General features: G+C 34.9%; 1 protein-coding gene and 1 non-coding gene across 11 annotated transcripts; one reads left to right on the plus strand and one right to left on the minus strand.

Moving 5' to 3' along the window:
• Positions 1-2248: 2248 nt before the first annotated feature.
• On the minus strand, positions 2249-4345 carry LOC104888763 (serine/threonine-protein kinase BLUS1). The gene has a single exon (XM_010673826.4). The coding sequence runs from the start codon at positions 4131-4133 to the stop codon at positions 2586-2588; it is 1548 nt and encodes a 515-aa protein (XP_010672128.1). The 5' UTR covers positions 4134-4345; the 3' UTR covers positions 2249-2585.
• Positions 4346-11791: 7446 nt separating this feature from the next.
• Positions 11792-20644, plus strand: LOC104888926 (uncharacterized). 10 transcript variants are annotated; one of them, XR_007272499.2, is made up of 10 exons: positions 11792-12087; positions 12242-12346; positions 12484-12493; positions 13142-13233; positions 14334-14471; positions 14559-14615; positions 14737-14808; positions 15373-15419; positions 17644-18543; positions 20030-20296. It is a non-coding gene; the product is annotated as an uncharacterized LOC104888926 (transcript). The 10 variants fall into 10 exon arrangements; XR_007272500.2 differs by lacking the exon at positions 12484-12493 and having other exon boundaries at positions 17644-18227; positions 18446-18543; XR_007272501.2 differs by having other exon boundaries at positions 11792-11990.
• Positions 20645-21394: the final 750 nt, after the last annotated feature.

Consider the following 21394-nt stretch of genomic DNA (forward strand, 5'->3'; position numbering starts at 1 on the left):
AACTTGTTCTCGTGAATTTTCTAAGTTGTAATACCTATGTTCGATTTTGATATATTAAGTTAGTGTTAAACTATTAATTAAAATTGCAAAAAAAAACCTCGGTATGGAAGTCTATGGATATTATGCCAAAGGTACATGATGTCATCAATATAACTCGTGTATATATGTTATTTTGTTAGCAAGTGTATTTTTCTAGAGAAAAAATAATTGAGTATTTATGGCTGCACCCACGTATTACGACCGTCCCCAGTAATATTAGAAGCCACACCCATAGTTCTACAGATTAGAAGTGATGATTTAGAAGTTAAAAATTGAAAAATAAATTCATATTAGTTGGAAAAGATAACTACAAAATGTTATCTATCTATAAGTACGACTAAAAGTACATCACAAAATCAGAATTTTACATTATCAACTTTGAAATATAAATTTTTATTCATTTAACAATGTAAAATTCCTTTTAATATGTTAACATTAATCTAATAAGCTCCTTTTCTTTTAGTTTGAAATTGAATTATGGATCATGATAACATCCATTCCGTTTCAACTTTCCATGTTTATTAACTTTGATGAATTTGTGATGAGCCTTCAGTTTTATACTACACTAATGACAATAATCAAAATAGACAATAAATTTACTTATATTATGACTTAAAAAAATTCACCCAACTTAAATGACTAAAATAACAAATCTAAAATATTACTTCTATCCCATTATTGATAGCTAGGGTAAACATATAATCTTAGTTTGATGAAAATTAAAAATTATCTCAAGGCTATATGTATTCTATCATCTCACTCAATAAAACTCTATGTAAAAGTCTTGTTTGTCTATCATTAAATAAGGTTAAAGGTCGGGGTAAAATACAACTTATTAATACCCATAATTTATGAAGTAAGATGAAATTATCATATATGAAATTCGGTATCAAATATTACATATATAATGTCCTTAATTAATTATGTCATATATTATATCAATTTTGTTGAGTAAAGAAAAAAAACAAATTAATAGCTAATTCCACAGGTTAAAGAAATCCATACTACATTTATCAACTAATTATAACCTCAATGACATCTTAAGTTATTCGTTGACAAATGGTAACTTCAATAACACCTTAATTCGCACATAACTTCATATCTAATCTGAATTTATGATATTAGATTTATACAGAACAATATAGTTTAATTTAAATTAGTATAGCTCATTCGAAAATCAACTATTTTATTAATGATTGAATATTCCATGTAATTTCTATCAGAGAACCTCAATAACCTAGTTCTCACTTTCCAACCGTGGCAATATGAATGTAACCACACAAAAAGGTGCATAACCATTTTCAATCATTTGCGTATATAGAAGAAAGGTGTATGTAAGCAATGAATTGGTGAAAGCAATACATGTAAACCTTTATATATGATCACATAATTATTGTTATACAAAACAATAATTTAAGGAAGAAAGGTGTAAGCATTAAATAATGATATGGTGAAAACATGATGGTTGAAAAATGGGGGACTTTTTTTTCTTTTACTGATTTTTGAAGATCGAATATCATTTCATTTATGTTTATAGAGCTAAATGAAGGACATTATAATAAATTCCATATAAAAAAAATCCCATAAAAAGAATTCACAATTGGTGCATTGATTGATTATGATTGTCAATCAGTTATACTAATCGAATATGGAAACTTGTAATAATTGACAGTATTAAAAAAGGATGATGCTCACTTGCATTCCTTCATGCAAGACACGTGGCATATAGCAGTGAGAATCATGACACGTGTCATATTGAATTGGTTAACTGACATGTGGCAAGAATGAACCTTGTTATATATATATATATATAGATTTCATAATAAGCTTATTGAATTAAGTTTAAATTTAGTTGGTCAAACTCTTTCTTAAATCTGGCTTCTTTACATGATTTAGACACGAGTGATGGTTACACTAACTCAGAGGGATAGATGAGGGTGTGTAAGGAGCCCAACAACACAGGGCCCCAAAATATATTATTTTGAAAATTTTACTTTTTATTTAAGGAAATCACCTTTGTTTCCCACCCTTAATAAATTTGTCAATGATTTATCTTTAGATTTTCAACATTACATCTTTAGAACTCTAACCGTCATCTTTATTTTCTATAAATTTAGGGGCCCAATTTTCATGTTAGTTTCGAAGCCCCAAAATCTTCAAGACGGCCCTACACTAACTAGTATGAGACCATGTATACGAGGTTGGGATCTTAACAAAGCAAGTCAAATTAATATACAACTAACACATAATACACTTGAGAACGAAATTAATGTATACAATGTTGATAAGATGACTAAATGAACATGATGAAATTGTACATACTTCATGTCATTCTCTTGAATACATACTGTGCTAGTGTGCTTAATTCTCTATTAAGGTAAGCTTGAACTTGTGACATTTCTATTGAAACTTTGAAATGTCAGCAACAACTTCTGAAATGGTAAAAGATACATTGCTACTTCCTCTTTTTAGTTTTATCATATCGTTGCAATTGTATGAAATGTCTTTAAAATTGCCTAAGTTTAACCTATGATGACTTTCGATATTCAATCATCTTGAGGTCCACCAGAGACAAGCACCTTAAGAAATTCCAGCTCCATAAGCAACTCCTTGTTTTTCCTTCGCTCTTGCTCCAACTCCCTCCTCAACCTTTCCACTATATCCACCATCTGCTCTTCTTTGTTTGTCTCCCCACCAAGAAAAGTTATCAACTCTTTCACATTTTTCCTTTGCTCATCCAAACTTCCCCTTAATGCAACCAAACCACACATCATACTATCCCTATCAACTCCCTCCTCCCCACTTATTGGCTCTTGAGCTGCCTCCTCAACTTGCTCGGGCGGACTCAGTGCCGGCTCCTGATCTGTAGGAGTACTAATACTAAAGGCAGGAGAGGCTGAGCTCGAGCTAAACACATCCAAATCCACTCGCTTACTCGGTATGATCAACTCGCCACGAAATCTAACCTTCTTGGAATTGGAACCACCATAATCAAATATCTCCTTATTTTTACCTTGACCTGGATAAACTGGGTCTAACTCAAAACCATCAAAATTAAAGTTCCACCCACTAACTCTCCTCTGCTTCGTCAAATCCCCTGCTTCACCCTCTTCTATAGTACTAACAGTACTACTACTACTCCCTAGTGAAGTAACTCTAACCATTTTACTCATCTTAAACCTCTCCTCTACAGTGGGTAATCCAACCAAAACATTCTTAACCAAGAAATCACTATTCTTACAGTTTTTAAAGAAGGCATGCCTTAACAACTTCTCAGCTGTAGGACGTTTCGTAGGATCTTGATGTAAGCATAATCCTACCATATCCTTAAATGCCTTGGAGAATTTCTTGCAACTATACTTATTAGCTGATTTATTATCATAATCAGAGAATCGAAACCTCTTTGTTATCTTAAACAACAAAGACTTTGAAGGAGGTAAATGAGACAAAGGAGGCCTACCATGAGCTAACTCAAGAGCAGTAATTCCAAAAGACCAAATATCAGCTTTAAACCCATATCCATTATGAGAATGTATAACTTCAGGAGCCATCCAATAAGGAGTCCCTGCAATATCCTTCAATCTCGAGTCGAAATTAGTGTCATAAACAGGTGCAGAAACTCCGAAATCGCCTAACTTAACAACACCATCGTAACCTACTAATACATTACCTGCCTTAACATCTCGATGAACATGACCTTGATCATGAAGGTAGCTTAAGGCTTTAAGAGTTTCTTTTAAGACCAAGGCAATGCATGTTTCAGGTAGTCCAGATGAAAAGTTGGAGGATATTATGGATTGTAAAGAACCTGCAGACATGAAAGGCATAACCACCCATAGACTGCGGCCAACAGTGAAGCAGCAGTGAGCTCGGAGGATGTTTGGATGCGAAAGAAGCGACATTGTTTTGGTTTCAAGGCGGATGCTTTCAAGATCAGCTCGTGATTGATCAAGATCAATGGACTTGATTGCGACTGTGCATGAAGGTGGAGGCATTGTTAGGCAGGTGGCTTTGTATACGATTGCGCTTACTCCACTTCCTATTTCTGCTACTATTTCGTAGCATTTTGGGTCTAGTGGATACTCTTTTGCCATTTTGTTTTTGTCTTCGTTTTCACTGAGATTTTGGGTTTGGATTGTTTCATTGTTTTTGGTGATTAATTAAGGGCGCAAAGATGAGGTTATTGATGAAGCGGAATACTTGTGACGAGGAAAAAATAATAGATGATGAGATGAGTTGATGCATGTGAAAGCCGAAAACTTTATGTACAAGAATCAATTACTATCACACACTCGCAAGAAGGAGATTGGATTTAAAGGACCCTTCCTTTTTATCTCTTCGTCTCATTCTAGCTAAAAGGCACTTCCTGATACATGTAAAAATAGGTCATCCGGGAAGGGGGACTTGACATCATGACATGTATCCAATTTATGGAGGATGACTTCAGTCTTTGATTTTGCAATTTTGGTTGTCTCTAAGAGTTGTTTTAAGCATCAGTGACATTTAAGTTGTCCATAAAAGTACTTTTTAGCATCAATGAAATAATGTCCGCCTCTAAAATTAGTTTTTCTGATCGATGGAATTTAGGTTGTCCTTAAAAGTAGTTTTTAACATTAATGAAATAATGGTTGCCGCTAAAACTTATTTTGGAGCACCGGTGAAATTTATGTTGTCCTAAAAAGTACTTTTTAGCATTAATGAAATAATGGTTGCCTCTAAAATTATTGGTGAAATTTATGTTATCCGATCCCTAAAAGTACTTTTTAGCATTAATGAAATAATAGTTGCCTCTAAAACTACTTTTTAGCATTTGTGAAATCTAGACAGCCACTAAAAGTAAATTTAGCATTAATGAAATAATGATTCCTTCTAAAACTTCTTTTTAGCATTAGTGAAATGTAAATTATCTCTAAAATTAATTCTTAATATTAATAAAAATTATGATTACCTCTAAAACTTCTTTTTAACAATAATGAAATATCTAGTGCAACAGACTATTTAGGATATGTTCAGTTCACCTTATTTTTGCTTATTTCAGATCTAATCAGATCAGATCAGATCAGAAAAATAAGTTCATATCAGATCAGATCATATCAAATCATATCAGATCAGATAAAATAAGTTCAGATCAGATCATGCTTATATTTAAAAATTCGTTATTACTATTAATACTATTATTCACTAGTACATTTGTTCAAAAGGATTATTATTATTGTTGTACTTATTAATTATTAATATTGGTGATTATTATTAATCTCGTTGTTATCACTATAAATGTCATTGTTATCATTATTTTAAGCTATTTTGTTGTTATTAAATAATAGAAAATTAAAAGCTACGTGTTAAGAACATAAGATTGGCGCAAAAATAAGAAATATATAAATATGATAGCTCAAATTCATGACAATGAAACTACTAAGTTTGGATTACATTTCAAAATAAGCTAAGTGCGAGATATAAATTATAAATTTAGATCCGGTATACTTCTTCCTACCGAATTCCAAATCTCTCTAGCTATTTGAAGTTGCACGCTATCCATTTCTTTCTTGTGCAAGTCATAGTTGTTTTTTTGTTAAACATGGCATTTCATTCATTACCTAATAATGTTAAACATATTACAATCCGAAAGTAGTTGTTCCGAACAATAACAGGGGGAGGGGTAAGGAAAATCCTAGTTACAATACTATCACCATCCATGTATATCTTATTTTATTTTATATGAAAAAAAAAGAGTTGAGTCGGCCGACGTCTCAAGTGTGAACAATTTTTTTTAAGGAAAAGTATGAAACATTTTATAAGTGCTCTTATAAATTAATGACTTGGGTTATATAATTATTTTTAGTAATTATTAATGTTATTATGGTTATAATTATTGTTGTTGTTATTATAATAATGATAATAATAATTATTATTATTATTTTTAATAAAAGTTGTGTAAAAGTTGTGATAGAAATAAAATGATAATAATAGTAATACTATAAATAAGATCTTATAATGTATTGCATAATAATGAATTACAAAGTAATAATACAATAGTAATAATATATTTTATAAAAGATAAGATCTTGTAAATCAGATCAGATCAGACCAGATCAGTTCAAATCAGATCAGATTAGAAAAAATAAGTTCAGATCAGAAAATTTCAGGTGAACTAAACATAACCTTAATACCATTGCAATATGGGGTTTTATCCATGTCAATCTCGATTAACGAATCGGGCTATTAGAATGGTTTAAATATGAACATTGCATTACGGATCTATGACGACAGCTTAATAGTTACAGTTGCACTAGATGAAGCTATGGCCACGGTTAGCGGACATCGTTGCAAGAGTGGTGACAATTTGCTAGATGAAATTAGAGTTGCCAATTTGGTTAAAACAAGGGTTTCTTGGGCTAATGCAACAACTAATGATTTCTATTGAACCGTTGCACTAGATATATTAAAATAATGGTAATTCGGAACAGATATAATGGTTCTTAACAGATGCCAAATTGTCGCTTGAATAAAAATGTATAAGACAAAGAATATGTGAAGAGAAATGGAGAAATTAATAGCATTGAAATGGAGAAATGAATTCCACATAGAAATGATAAAGGTACGTAAGCTCTTCACTTCCAAATTCTATCTCCTTCATCTTAAGTTAATGTATTTTCCAATTAAGTGCAGAAACATGTATTGCTCTGAACTTTTTTCATATCAAATTTTCAGATTGATTTATGTTTTTTCAGTGACAAGTATGGGTAAGTTACTTGGTATTCTTTTCGACTAAAGTTGTATTTATGAGTCTCTGCTTCCATCTCCGAGATGCATGTACGACGCTCCCTCAGTTTCACTATGATTATCCTAGCTGACAATACATGCATGTAGAGAAGAGTTTACAAACTAAAATAGTAACTAGTTTTATATGGTATAACAAATGAAAAGAGTTAGGTTAGTTAATTAGTCTTATCTCTGTGTGATATCATTGTGAAACTGCTATATTGTTTTGGTTGTGGTTGTGGTTGTTATTATGATGTTATAACTCTAAGGTGACAAGTTACTTTTTTTTTTTTTTGTTTCCTTTGTGCAGCTATCAAATCTCCTAACAGGACACTAATTGTTGACCCTTGTATAGTTACTAAGGGATATGTACTTTCCATGGTGCAGAATTGCTGCTTTAAGCTGTTACATAAGGGCAAAGGTTATAATTTTTGCTGCTGCTGATGTGTTGAGCCTGTTCCACTAATGTATTTGTTGTTGTTATGTGTAGGGATGGCAATTCAATCCGAATCCGACCCTAGTCCGCTCCGATTCGAAGGAAAAAATCCGAGTTGACTCCGACAAAAAAGTAATCCGACTCCGACTCCGTTTAAAAAATCCAACTCCGAGTCGGAGGAGGGTCGGAGTCGGATCTCATAAAATAATCCGACATCCGAATCCGACTCCGACTTTGAGTCAATCAATCCTTTTTTCTTATTTATGTAATGTATTATTTATGTATAATCTGACTTCGACTTTCAGCCAATTGTATTATATAGGATTTTCCCATAGAAAAAATGATTGTTAAAAATAATAGTAATAATTAGATTATTTGCACTATAAATGATTTTCATATAATGATTAAATTATTGTATTATAGAAGACTATTCTATTATAAAGAATTGGAAGAAAAATAAGTCGAATCAGGTTCGGAGTCGGATGTTCCGATTTTAAGTCGGATGTCCGGATTTTAAGTCGGGTCGGATCTCGGAGTCGGATGTTCGGATTTTAAGTCGGGTCGGATTCGGATTTTCAAAGTCGGGTGTCGGAGTCGGACTCAGATTTATAATCCGACTTTCTGTAGGGTCGGAGTCGGATTATGCATAATCCGGTCCAAGTCCGACCCGTTGCCATTCCTAGTTATGTGTCTTAGAATACCCTTGTGCTGCTATTTTGCACTGCTCATTGGTGTTGACTGCTCTGCTCCCACTTATTTGCTCTTGTGACTGTGATCTGCAACTTGTTATGTTATTTTAGACCAACCTCTTGACTTGGTTGGACTTTCGTAGTTATTGTTATTTTTGTTAGTTTGAAGCTTGCATGTTGTGCAAGGCCTATATGGAGAAAGTAAAAATGAGTGTTAGAGAGAGAAACTCTAGAGAGAGAGTCCCAAAATGATGCTAAAGACTTTCTAAGAAAAATTGGAAGAGAAAAAAGGGAAAAACAAAGCCTCAAAATGGAAAACCTAGTGTGCAACCCCAGCACCGCCCGTACTCACCGACCCCCCACCGTGTTACTGATCCTCCTCTGCCACCCTCATTGACCACCGCTTCCATCCCGGCCACCGACATCGCTCAACATCGCCCCTTTCCTCCCTCTCTTTGCGACGTGACTCCAACTCCTATGACCCTCCCCACTGCACTCGTCGAAATCGGCCACCATCGCCTCCCGTTACGCCACCACCTCCGTACGAATCTGCTCTCCCCCACCAGCACGCCGACCAACCACAAGTCGCAGCTCAACACCGACCTCCTTTCCCTCCCCTCGTGTTAGATTTTCGCGCAAGGTGGGGGATTTCGCGGGGGGTTGGTTGTTTTTCGCGCAGGGTGGTCGGATTTTCGCGCAGGGGGTGGGGAGTCGACGGCGAACGAAGAAGGGGTGGGGGATTTCGGCGGAGAATAACGAAGAGGGGGTGGGGGACTCCGGCGAAGAACGAAGAGGGGGTGGGGGATTCCGGGGGAGAACGAAGAGGGGGTGGGGGACTCCGGCGAAGGACGAAGAGGGATTGCTCTCAAAATTTCGGGTGGTTTGCTCTTGTAACCATAATGGCTTTGTCAAAGATAGAGGCCTGGATATTAATCTCGTGGTGGCATCAGAAGTGTTACACTCCATGCATCATAAGAAAGGAAATTTCGGGTGGTTTGCTCTCAAAGTCGACCTCGAAAAAGCCTATGATCGTCTGGAATGGGATTTTGTTTGTAAATGCCTTCATGACCAAAATATTGATACGCAATCCATTTCTCTCATCATGAACTATATTAATAAAGAGGCCTCGTTAGTCCTTGTCAATTGTCGGAAAACTGAGACCTTCCAACATTCCCGAGGCTTGAGACATAGATATCTTATATCTCCCTTCCTCTTTAATATTTGTCTTAAACAACTCACCTCTCTCATCAATCAAGCATGCATGTTTAGATAAAACTTGGACACCCTTTTGGATTTGGAAAAAAAAACTCCAATATCTCACCTTCTTTTCGCTGATGACCTTCTTATTTTTGATCCACAGTTTTCAAATTGAGAGACATTATTAACTTTTTTGTGACGTTTCAGGGCAAAAAATTAATGAGATGAAAATTCGTCTCACTTTCTCCCCGAACACTAGTGAGGAGCAAAAAATCCTTTTTTAAGGAAACTATAGGTGTGAAAGAAAATGAAAACTCGGGCTTATACTTGGGTATGCCTCTCTCTCATAAAAGACCTTCGAATAAGAGAGATGTGATGTTTGTGGTTGATAAAGTCAAAAAGAAACTCTCCTTGTGGAAAACAAAATTACTCTCCCGAGCTGATAGACTCACTCTTATAAAATCAACAATGAGCACCATAGCGTCTTACTACATGCTAGCGGCATATCTTCCCAAGTTCACTCGAAATGAGCTTGACAAAACTTGTAATAATTTTCTTTGGGGGGAAGGGATGGGAAAAACAAACTACACTTAGTGGGCCAGACACATACTTTTCTCCCAAAATCGAGAGCGTGGACTTGGAATCAGGAGCCATTGTGATCTAAATATAGCCTTGATGGTCAAGCTTAGGTGGAAAATGTTGTATGGCGAGGATAACTTAGCAATGAATGCATAGGGTGAAAATATCTGGACCATGACAATAATATCTTCAGGAAAGTAAGATCTCGATTATGGCATGATCTAGGAAAAGGAGCTAAGCTCATTAAGCAAAGCCTTATGTGGATTTTGGGCTCAGGTCACAGTATAAAGTTTTGGCATGACAATTGGTTGGGTGTTGGGCCTGTCGGGATTTCATTCATGGGTCGCTTACCTTTTGTGAAGACAATCTAATGGTTCATCAGATCATTAAAGATAATCAGCAGTGGGATTTAACCCCTACTATATCCTAACCTCTGTCCGACTTTATCTCAGAAAGGATCCTTACAATGCCAATCCCCTTCCATAAAGACGTTGATACGTCCTTCTCAACCCTCACTATCAATTAAAAATTTTATGTAGCCCTGGCTTACCAAAGTATAATTGAACCCCATTCTACTTCCATGGCCAGTGAGTGGATTTGGAAACTAAACACGCAACCTAAGCTTAAATTTTTGATATGGCTTCTCTGGTGGGATAGTCTTCCACAAAGAGAGCTTCTCGATAAAAGAAGGATCATTGATACCCTAGTTTGCCTTGTCTGTCAATCTTCCCCCAAAACTTCTCTTCATACACTTAGAGATTGTTGTAAACCCGCCCAAGTTTGGGACCTTCTTGATACCTCGCAGGACTTATGGGTGGGCAGGTCAACTCAAGAATGGCTTGAATTGGTTGTATGAACTCACAGTCTGGTGAGTTTCGAGGACTCCGTTGGAAATCCTTCTTCCCTTCTGTCTGTTTCGAAATATGGAAGGAGAGGAACAAATTTGTGTTTGAGGGTAAAGAGTATTCCCCCGTTACTATTCTAAACCGAGCCTTCTCACTTTCTTGGGAATTTCATGCATACCAATCACCATCCACAAAATCCCCGACTATGACTTGTCACCAAGATAGTTTTCCATCTCATTGTGTCCATGTGTGGAGGCTTCTTTTTTGAATAACCATATAAGGCCAGGGGTTGCAGGAGTAATTCGGGATTTGAATTATGGGCTTCCAGCTTAGCACATTTGCTAATGACCCCTTCCACGCTGAACTTCTTGCCATTCGTTTGGGTCTGCAAGTGGCTAGTAGTCGAAATCTATCACACCTTGTTGTCTCCTCATATTGCAAAAAGGTTGTGGACATTATTAACTCTAGTACATTAGTTGATGGCATATATATAATGATATTATTATTGATTGCAGGGAGCTTCGACACTACTTTCAAGCGGTGATCTTTAGAGTAACTAGGCGTCAGAACATTCATGTAGCGGATGCTCTAGCTAAGGAATGTAAAACCCATGCGGATGATGCTAATGTAATTAGGACACTTCTCCAACCCCCTAAATACTTTCAAGACTTGCTATCTAACTATTGTATGTAATACGCTTTATGCCATGACTATCTATACTAATATATTAAAAGGCGTTCCTAAGCAAGGAACGATGCCACGTGGCGCCTTCGCTTGGAGTATTTTATGCTATATAATCGACATACACTAAAAAAAACAGAAAATGCATTATGTAAGATTCGATCCCGAGATCACAAGCATATATACTAATGTGTTAACCACTAAACCAAGTGATACTTGATGTTATTATTTCAAAGTAAAATAGTAATAAATAAAAGATATAACTACCCGGTGCATAGCCCGGGCCTAAAAACTAGTTTAATTTATGAAATTCTGCAGTTCTCCCAAAAAAAACAATGTGTTTTAACTTTTTCCAAATTTACTTTTAATTTGTAGTTCCTTTTATAACTCTATTCTGCTCATTTCAAAAAAAAACCTCTCAAGTCTCAAAACTAGCTAGCTAGGTTAATTTTCAAATCAAAAAAAGGTAAGAAAATAGTTGATGTAAATGTATATCTTACACCCTTAAAAAGTTGGAAGATTCACACTGTTCATTTCTACAGTGATCTGAGTCACAAACAGCTGCAATTCACTGTTCATAAGAATGGGAAAATCTGAGCCTTCCATCGTTGCAACATCTAAACCGCACGATTAGTTTTTCTTCCTTCTCCCTTATTCCTCATATCTCTCTGTCTTCTCCCTCATATATTGTTCTCCTTTCTTCTGCCCTCTCCTCTTTCTTCTTTCTCTGTCTTTTCATCTGGTTTCACTCCACACAACAAGGTTTCTCTCTCCTCTTTCTCATCGTTTCTCTATCTCTCTCAAAACCACAATTCAATTTCATCGGCATCAACAGTCGCCAACATTTTTCGACTGAAATGTAATTGGGCTTTTTTTTAGTGATTTGCCGATGAAATCCTCTCTTTTTTTTAGTGATTTGCGAATTTTAGGTTTCTATTTTTTTGGTTTAATCTTCTTCCTCCCATTTACTTGATGTGGATTCTCATCCTTTTCTGTTTATTTTCGAGTTTCAGGGTTTCAATTTGATGAAGTGTGATTGTGAAGGAGAAGAGGAAGCCTAGATCAGAAAGCAACCATGACCCAAGGGACATTGATCTCACTTAAAGCAAAGCAAAGTGGTATTCTTCTAATTTGATATTTGTTATTTTAAAGCCCTAATTTTTCATGGAAGGAAGAGATTGCTATTATTGTTCAGCTTTTAACCTCGTTGTTTCTGCAAAACGATGACCAAACAATGCTTCTATCTTGATAAAAGACGGAGCACTGTAAGTCTCTCTTGCTTATTGTTCATATTTATCCAAGGATTTATATTTTCATACTTTTGAGTAGAATTTAGCTCATGGGTCATCTGAAATGCTCTTTATTTTATTCATTTGTATGGTTAAATTAAGTGATGATTCTGCATCTTTTTTGGTTAATGGGTTTATATATGTGTGTAAACTAGCTGCTGTGAGTGTGTGTAGTTTGACAACCTAAGGTTAGTTTTGTTGTTTGTCATGGAATTCCTTGTCATGTGATATTGTTTTTTTGTTGTTATTTTAAACTTTTGACTTAGTAAAATGTTGTTTATGTTATTAGTTTAAAAGCATTTGATCTAAACAAATGAGCCTTTTGCATTATGTCAGAAAAGTGATGAAGGGTCTCTTTTTTGCAATTATCAACTCACTTTAGAACCAGTTATACCTCTTGTGATGAACCTGTTAGTTGATTTTTGTAGCAACTTTTATTCATTTTTGGAACTGCATGTAGTCCTTTCCAATATAGGCCCATGTAATAGAATTTTTCTGCAGTATTTCCTCTTATGCTCTGTTCTTTTTTTATTTATAATTTGTTTCCAAATATATGATCTCTTTTCTATTGAATTCCTACGACCTTTTTGGATTAATGGATCAACCCTTTTTTTTTTGTTGCAGGTATCTTTTCTGCTTGGATTTATTCCAAGTTTAGTTGCTTGGGTCTACTCTAAGATTTTGGAGTACAAGAGGTCTTCATCTCATTCTGAAGTGTGAGTGGCCTCTTCCTTATATATTTGCTATAAGTGAAGTTTTAAACTGTGTTTACAATCTAAGTCCTCCATAGGTGATGCATTTGCAAAAGACTATCAACGATTGAAGTTCGTATAATTAATCCGCCTTTTGGCTTCAAGCATGTGTCACTATATGAATCTCTAATTAGTAGAATGGCATTGACAAGATGAGATCTTGCAGGATTAACAAACTTTAGATGGGTACCAAAAGTTCATCTTATAAGGATATGTGGGCCATTTTTGGAGATTGTGATCTGTAGAATCGGTGGCATAGATATTTATGATTTAGTAAGTTGCTTTTCAAATTTAGTAAGTTGCTTTTCAAATTAAATCAATATATATTTACTGGGTTTGAGAGAATATGACACTGCTTATGCAAATTGGAACCAAGATCCACTTGCACCTAGAGTGTGATTTTGGTGCAAAGGTTTGATGAACAACTAAGGTTAGGATTATTAAACGGTTTTGAGTTGAACTACCAAGACATGGCAATATTCTTTTTGGGGAAGACATACGCTTGCGCACTTAAAGGAGATTCTGATTGTTTGAACTTATATCTATATTGTGAATTGGATTTGTGATTCTGTATAGTTAGGGAATTAAGGGTGCTTATAGGTCTTTTTGGCAATCATTGTCTAAGAATATCAGTTCCAATATACCTCTTCTCAATTAGTTATGTTACTGTTGTGTCTTAATCAATTTCGATGTTTCATCAAGCGATGTGATCATTTATACCTACTGTCAATCTTTTTGTGTCATGTCGGCACGTCCTCTTTGTTTGGTGACTTGGAAGGTCTGTAATAGACTAATAGTACTATGTGCTTAAAACAGTGCTTCTTCTATATGTTGCTTGAGTCTTTAGTATATGATAATGATGATGACTTGTGAAATATCATAAAGTTGGAGATGATTTGTAATTTCCAAGTTATTGATAAAGAGATATATTTGGTGAAATCTAAAAGTATATGTAGTGTATGCCTAATTTTTTAAGGACCATTAAGTCATCTATAATTATCTGAGGTGAACAAACTAACCATTCTCCTATATCTTCTGCTGAGTGTGTCACTTTACCATGGCAGCCATTCAGATAATAATCTTGTTGAGTTGGGAAATGAAGCTGCTAAGGAAGTTGACCGAGCAGTACTCTTGGAAGGGGAACTTTCAAAATCCGCATTGCAAAAGTTCTCTTCTTCATTGATTAAGTCAAACTTGATTAGGTAGCTTTTTGAGTGTTCTACTTTCTTAATCCTAGGTTCAATTTGTCACACTATTGTGTTTCTTAAAATCCCCTCGATGCATATTAGGTTTGTGACAATGGATGAGTCTTTTTTGCTGGAAAATCGAGCTACATTGAGAGCCATGTAAGCAGCATAGTTTCTTGGAGAGCTATGAATTCATATTCGATTCTTTACATTTATTTCCTTTTTCTCTCAATAATTATATTTTTTCCCTTTTGTCTTATGATTACTCCATTTCTGATAGAGCTGAGCTTGGGGCAATTTTGGTGTACTTTTATATCTGTGACCGGACAGATTTGCCGGAGATTCAACCAAGGTGCCTTTCTTTTAATTTCTGTAAAATTGACTTGAGTTATTGTGCCAACCCCATCCTTTTATCATTTTACATATTAGGTAAAAAAACCTTTTGTAGTGACTGTGACTAACATTTGGAACGTATAGTTTATGTTGAAAGATGATAAGAATTAGTCTGAAGTGGAAGATCTACGAGGCCCAAGTGAAGGATAGTAGGTTTATAAGATTATTGGAAGGGACTGCGAACATATGGGTTAGAAAAGGGTTACTTTATTAGAGAGATGTTTTAGTGAAGATATAGAAGAGAGTGTCAAAAGATATGAGAAAGAGTAAGGGAAGATGATTTAGTGGCATAGGAGGGAGGTAAGAGTTGTGTAGGGAATTGGAAGGAGGATAGAGCGAAAGAGGCAAATGAGAGCCAAGGACCAAATTGTTGGTTGGTTGCTTGTTTTATGAATATTGTTTGTAGCTCTAATTGAGTTAGTTGCAGCCCACTTTAGTTAGTTTATAGCATAATCTGTTTTATTGAATGATTTTTTTACTGTTTTAATGCTTACTTTTTGTTTAATTTTTATGGATTTTGTAGATTTGTAGCAATATCCAATTCTTCTGTTCCAAGGATGCTACATTCAGGTATTTTTAAAATTTTATGTATTTATATGATGAATGCCTTGAGTAAATGCTTTCGTAGTCTTTGTTTTGGGAACTTTTGCTTATTTTCGAACATTTTCTGGCTCATTTATCAATTTTCTTGTGTGTTTATTAGTGAAATGGTTTGTAGTGATTTTGTGCTGATTTGGACTTCATAGATAGTTTAGGTGACTTTAATGTGGTTACAAAAATTTTGTAATTGAAGAAATAAATTAGTAAACCATTTATCCGAGGACAATAATTTCGATATGATTAGTTATGCCATTGTTGGTGCTTGTCTTCTAAGCACTCGGGTTCCTATTTTAATTCGGTATTTGGTATATGGTTTAAGAGATACGTTGTAGCTGATGAAGTATATATAATAGTTTGAAGGGTTTCAAACCTTGCTGTGTATTCTTAATTACTAACACCGAAATGAGGAGGAGATCGAGAGAGGAGGGCTTAATAATCACATGTTTAAGTCTTAAAATAAGACTGAGACGGAGAGAGGAAGAGGGAGCAAGAGGGGTGAGGGAAAGGGTACAAGAGGTGGATAAAAAAGGTGAAAAATGTGTAAGAAAGAGGGAGGAAGAGATAGAAAACACTTTAAGAAACCATTTCAAGAGTGTAATTTCTAGATGTTTTTATTTCTCCATGTCAGGATTCAACTTTGCTTGAATCTGGGATCTTAGTTTGCCGTCAATTCCATTTCTTTTTGATGACTCCTTTATTTGCTTTCCTTTTTCAGCGGGATTGTTCAATTATATGTTACTTTATTTTTTCATTTCTTAACATGAAGATGAAGACATCCTCCGCAACGACCTTCCAAGGTCCTCTAATACTCCTTTTTTTTGTTTAATTTGCTTATTCTTTAAACGCTTTCGAGACTAGGGGATTTTTCAATAAGAAAGTACTTTGGATCATCTGAATAGGGGTAATGAGTCCAGTGACAATAGGGGGTGGGGTGGGGAATGGAGGGGTAATGAGTCCAATGACAATTTTCTCTTGGTTTGCGTTTTCATTCTGTGGTTTAGTTGCTTTTCATATTAACCTCCTAGACATCATCCTAGAGCTAGAATTCTGGATTGTGTTCAGTAACGCCAGTGCATCACCAAATCGTACTTGTGATGAACCGATGACAATATTTTACAAGTGCCTGAACGAGAGTTGCGGACATAATTGGAAAGAGGATTAAACACACCCCTTCATCACAAGTTCTTGTGAATGTTTTGCTAGCAATCATGTTCTGAAGTACCTTTAGTTGATTTAGGTTTTGCTTTTTTAGGCAACTTCTGCTTCTTGAGCTTAGTTCATCACTTTCTTACACAAAGTTCTACATGAAAAACATATTTGATTGGTCTTGGTGGTGTTTGTCCGAGAGCATAAAATTAAGTGCTTTTAGACACTGTGGTTTGCAATTAGATACAATTTAGTTAAGATGCTTGTTGTAGCATTAGTTATCTGATATCTCTATGTGATTGTGGATTTTCCTACTTCTCAATTTCAGGTTGGTGCATGATGTGTAATAACTGTTTTAATATCAAGAGTTGAGAGTGTTACAATTGTTTAACCAATGCATGACTGTGAAACTGAAATACTTGTTGGCTTGAGAACATAAGGTATAAAGATTACTTGAAATCAACTGTTCTATACTTGAAAGTTAAGGCTATGTATATGTGATCTCCCCTTTTTTTTCCCTAGGCAAGAGTCTCATTGAGGCACTGAGGTCTTGATTAAGATTATGATGATGGGTTGGTTGGTTGTCTTAGCTGTTATTTTGGTCATAGTTCCTACCAGATTCATTTATATTTCTTTGCAGTCGTTTGGTGGAAAGATTTGAAAGGAAAATGCAAGCTCAATCTTTCCTTATCCTCGCCTCTACTTCTCTTTTTCCCTCTCTTCCCTTTCCCTTTCCCTTTACAAATTCTAACATACGCATTGTTGTTGAGACTCATCAATGTTTAGTATTCCCAAAAATGGATAATTTTTCATACAATATTGTTCTATTGATTTTTTTGGTCAAGATCATATATCTCATTTGATATCTCATCTTATGCTCTACTTCATTCTGAATTTCGTCACCCCCTCCCCAGGCTCCATTGAAAGATGAATCTTTGCTTAAATAACTTTGGAAAATTCTTGTTTGTGTTCCAATATACACAATGAAATTCCTGCATTAAGATGTCTCATTGGCACAAGTGTCTTCGTTCATGGATCTTCTGTCCAGATATTAGTGCTTCTTGGTGTTGGCCTTGAGTTTCACTTCATTCAAGCACTCTGACACCGGTTGGAATCGCCGGAATCCGAAGTCTACTGCTGCATCGCCGGCGTTGTCGTCATCCTCCGCTACGGCTTCGGGATAGCAGCATTTCAACAACAACAACAACATTAGAAACAGGTTAGTGTTTAACGCTTGACTTTTTATGTCTCAAATTTGGATTTTGGGGTGTTTTTGAGGTGTAGGTGATAACAATTTCTCGCTTGTTTCAAATGGGTTTAGCTCATTCTGATTTATGGTGTTGATTAGTTTTTTTTTAGAAGTTTTAGGGTGTTCTTTATAAATAGGTAACTACAAGATAAATTCTAGAGTAATAGATATAGTTTGTTGATGATGTACCAATACAGAAGAAGATCACAGTACGGTGCTTTGCTCTTTCCTAGCTCGCATTAACCTCCTACTCTGCTTTTCATAACTGCCAAGCATTTGTGTTCCAGCTACCAGGTTCTGGTTTTTTTCCTGAACATTCTAGATCCAACCTGTGTTGGTTTTGCATAGTCCTTGTTTCCTTCTCTTACCGCTCAACTCTCTAGGTATGTATTTATTTCTTATTTTTAAAAAATAACCTCCATGCACCAGCTTGTCTGACAATCAAATTATGGTTAGTAATGTATATACTAAGTTATTAACAAGTATTCCTAATTTCCACCATGTATTCTGCTTTTAGAGTTTTCCTTTTAAGTTTATATTGCATGTATGATAGCCTTCTGCATTTCCTTCTTTTTGTTTTTAACTAGAAGCCATCTTGCAGTTGAAACCACCCTTTTAGCATCCTAGAACAATATTCTGATGCTTGGTACAAGTGTGATGATTCCTACAATTCTTGTCCCTGCAATGGGCGGATCTTATGTAAGCCCTTCAAGTCCTTACTTTGCCTTCTATTTCAAGTTGATTTACATGTTAGATAAAGTCTGGGTAAAAAATAGCAAGTGAAAGCCATTTACATGTTTTAATGGAGTTCGGTCTTCATGTTTCAATCTTTGTATATGTATGTATGACATCATAATTTGATAGAACTTCTAGAAACTAACATGTAAGACAACAATAGTAATAATGCCAAGAGCCTAGAAGAGGGGTTCGGTTACATGAACCTAGAACTTATCTTTTGTGGCTGGGACTCTTCAAAAACTGCTCCGGGTACTCCTGAGTCTCGACTGAAAAACTGTATCGGATTGTTTGGGTTAGATTTAACCTGGACTGGAACACTTCCAGTCTGATTGTCGACCCTTGTTAATTTTTTTTATTATTGGGGATTTTAGTTTGCCCTGGCCATAGCTCTAAAATATTTGCCTCATACCAGTTTCATTATCATCTAAGTAATGAATGGAGAGTAGTACCTAAAATTATATTAGCAAGCACACTAACTTTTTTTTACTCATATAGTCCATGAACACTATCATGTCAAGAGAAAAGCAAAAGATTCACTTTACAGATTGTCTTAGAAGCTTAATTAGGAAATGAGCAAGTTGTTTTTACTGTGAACTTGGCAAGCAATGAACCCAAAAGCCCTTTTACAAATAGCTTAAATATACAATTTAAAGTAGACCTCCATTTACCTTATGCCCAATTATAAAACATTAAGTTTTGTGTTTTTAAGGAAACAGGTCAGCCTACTTCATCCACGCTGACCCAAAAGATTTTTTTCTACTTCTACTTTTATCTGCCACATTTACTTTATCATAAAGACCAAGGAGGGAGTGGGGACCATTGTCATAACAAGAATTAAAAAAAAAGCAAATAGGTAAATTGTGGGACCTATGTACTATATATGAAAATATTTACAAAAACAAGGAGGGAGTGATGGCAAATTTGTAAATAAAGTGTAGGACCTATGTATTATATATAGAAATAGTTGCAAATGTAGCAAATAAATTAGGACACACCTAAATGGCAAAATGTAGCAAATAAATTGGGACGGAGAGAGTATTTGATAGTATATTGTCCATCTAATCTATGAATTGCCACAGTTAGTAAAGTATGATATAATTAACATATTGGTAATTTTATAGCCTACTAGAGTACTAGCTCAATTGGTAGAGCATTGTGAAATACACAAATGATGTGGGTTCAAATCCCACTAGGCCCATATTATGAACAATTTTCATAAGTTGTATTTTAGAGGAAACACGTAAGTTTTGTGCATTTTTTCTCATTTATTTCCATCTACAATTTTTCAATTAATGTCCTAAGCTCCTTTCTCCTCACTTCCTCTCTTTTATTTCCATCTTCAATTATTCAATTAATGCCATAAACCATCTATATTCATTATAATTTTCGTGTGTTTTGATTTTCATTGTTGAATTATCATCTAAATTTGTCAGGCATCAAATTGCAGGAACAATGCCACGAGTTTTATTTCTTCTATAGGAGTACTCCTACTAAAAGCAATGGTAGTACTATAAACTGATCTTTGTATGTACAATGACATTTTATTTTTACCCTTATTCCTGCCTATTTATCATTGGCGTTGAAATGAAGATTTGGCCAATTTAGATAACTATTATGTGCTTTGTTTTGTATAAGTAAAGTGTATATGTACGCCTAACTTTGGTGCTTTTCCTAATACACCTCAAACGAGGAAAGCATCGACTGTTTGAAACCAGTTACAAAACGCTCATCTTGCTAATTAAATCCAACATACTTTGAATATCAGAATTACACTATTTTGGGGTATCGCACGCGTAGACACACAAAGGAAAACATCTGAAGAACAAAAGAGATGAATACGAAGGATGATTTAAGAGTACATTCTTCAGGAGGAGGAGAGTTAGTCCTAGACTTTCTGGCATAACATTTAGTACATCCTCATACTTTGCTTGTATATTATTATTTTTCCATGTAAAGTAGGATGTTTTAATAAAAGAAACTAAAGCATAGCTTACAATATATGGAATGCAATTGTACAGTTTTTTGAGAAGCATTTATGAACTTGTATTATATTTATTCTTAATTTTTGTGCATACCAAAGGAATTTCAATTCAATTACACGACCTACTTAATGTTAGCAGTAGCATACCACAAAAACACCTTTAAAAGTCAAACAGTATTATGTAGAACAACAGTAGCGTACCACAAAAACACCTTTAAAAGTCAAACAGTATTATGTAGAACAAAAAAAAGGCGTATAACGTAAAATCTAAAAAAATTTAGGACCATCCATAGAAAAACCCATTTGTTTTAATCAGTTTCATGACAACCATCACATAACCATGTTACACAATAAACACTAGAGATAATGTAGCAATATGTTTTTACCCGTAAATACAAAGTAATCTTACATTAACTAATAATAACTAAAATACTTCGTCTAAAATAATAACACTATCAATTTCAATAACTAAATTTCAATAATAGCCACTGTTTGTGTGTTTAAAATCCTTTTTTTTTTAAACCAACCCTTATTTTGGGAAGCAAATTCAAAATGGTGTTTTTAAACTTTAAATTGCATGTCGACATAAGTACTTTCTATAGCTAAATGTAATATAGCTAACAGTAGCAATAACATACATAAGAATGTAAGGTCTAAAAAATTAATGTATCGGTTATTTCACCAAATACCCCCTGACAAATCGCGAAATTCACAATATACCCTCAATGTTTCAACAATTCACCATATATCCTTGACTTTTCATTTTTGTGCACCAAATACCCTTTTTTAACTGCCGTTAACTCACCGTTACCGTTATTTACCATTTTGCCA

The sequence above is a fragment of the Beta vulgaris genome, chromosome 3 (assembly GCF_026745355.1).
Source record: "Beta vulgaris subsp. vulgaris cultivar EL10 chromosome 3, EL10.2, whole genome shotgun sequence".
Lineage (NCBI taxonomy): Eukaryota > Viridiplantae > Streptophyta > Magnoliopsida > Caryophyllales > Amaranthaceae > Beta > Beta vulgaris.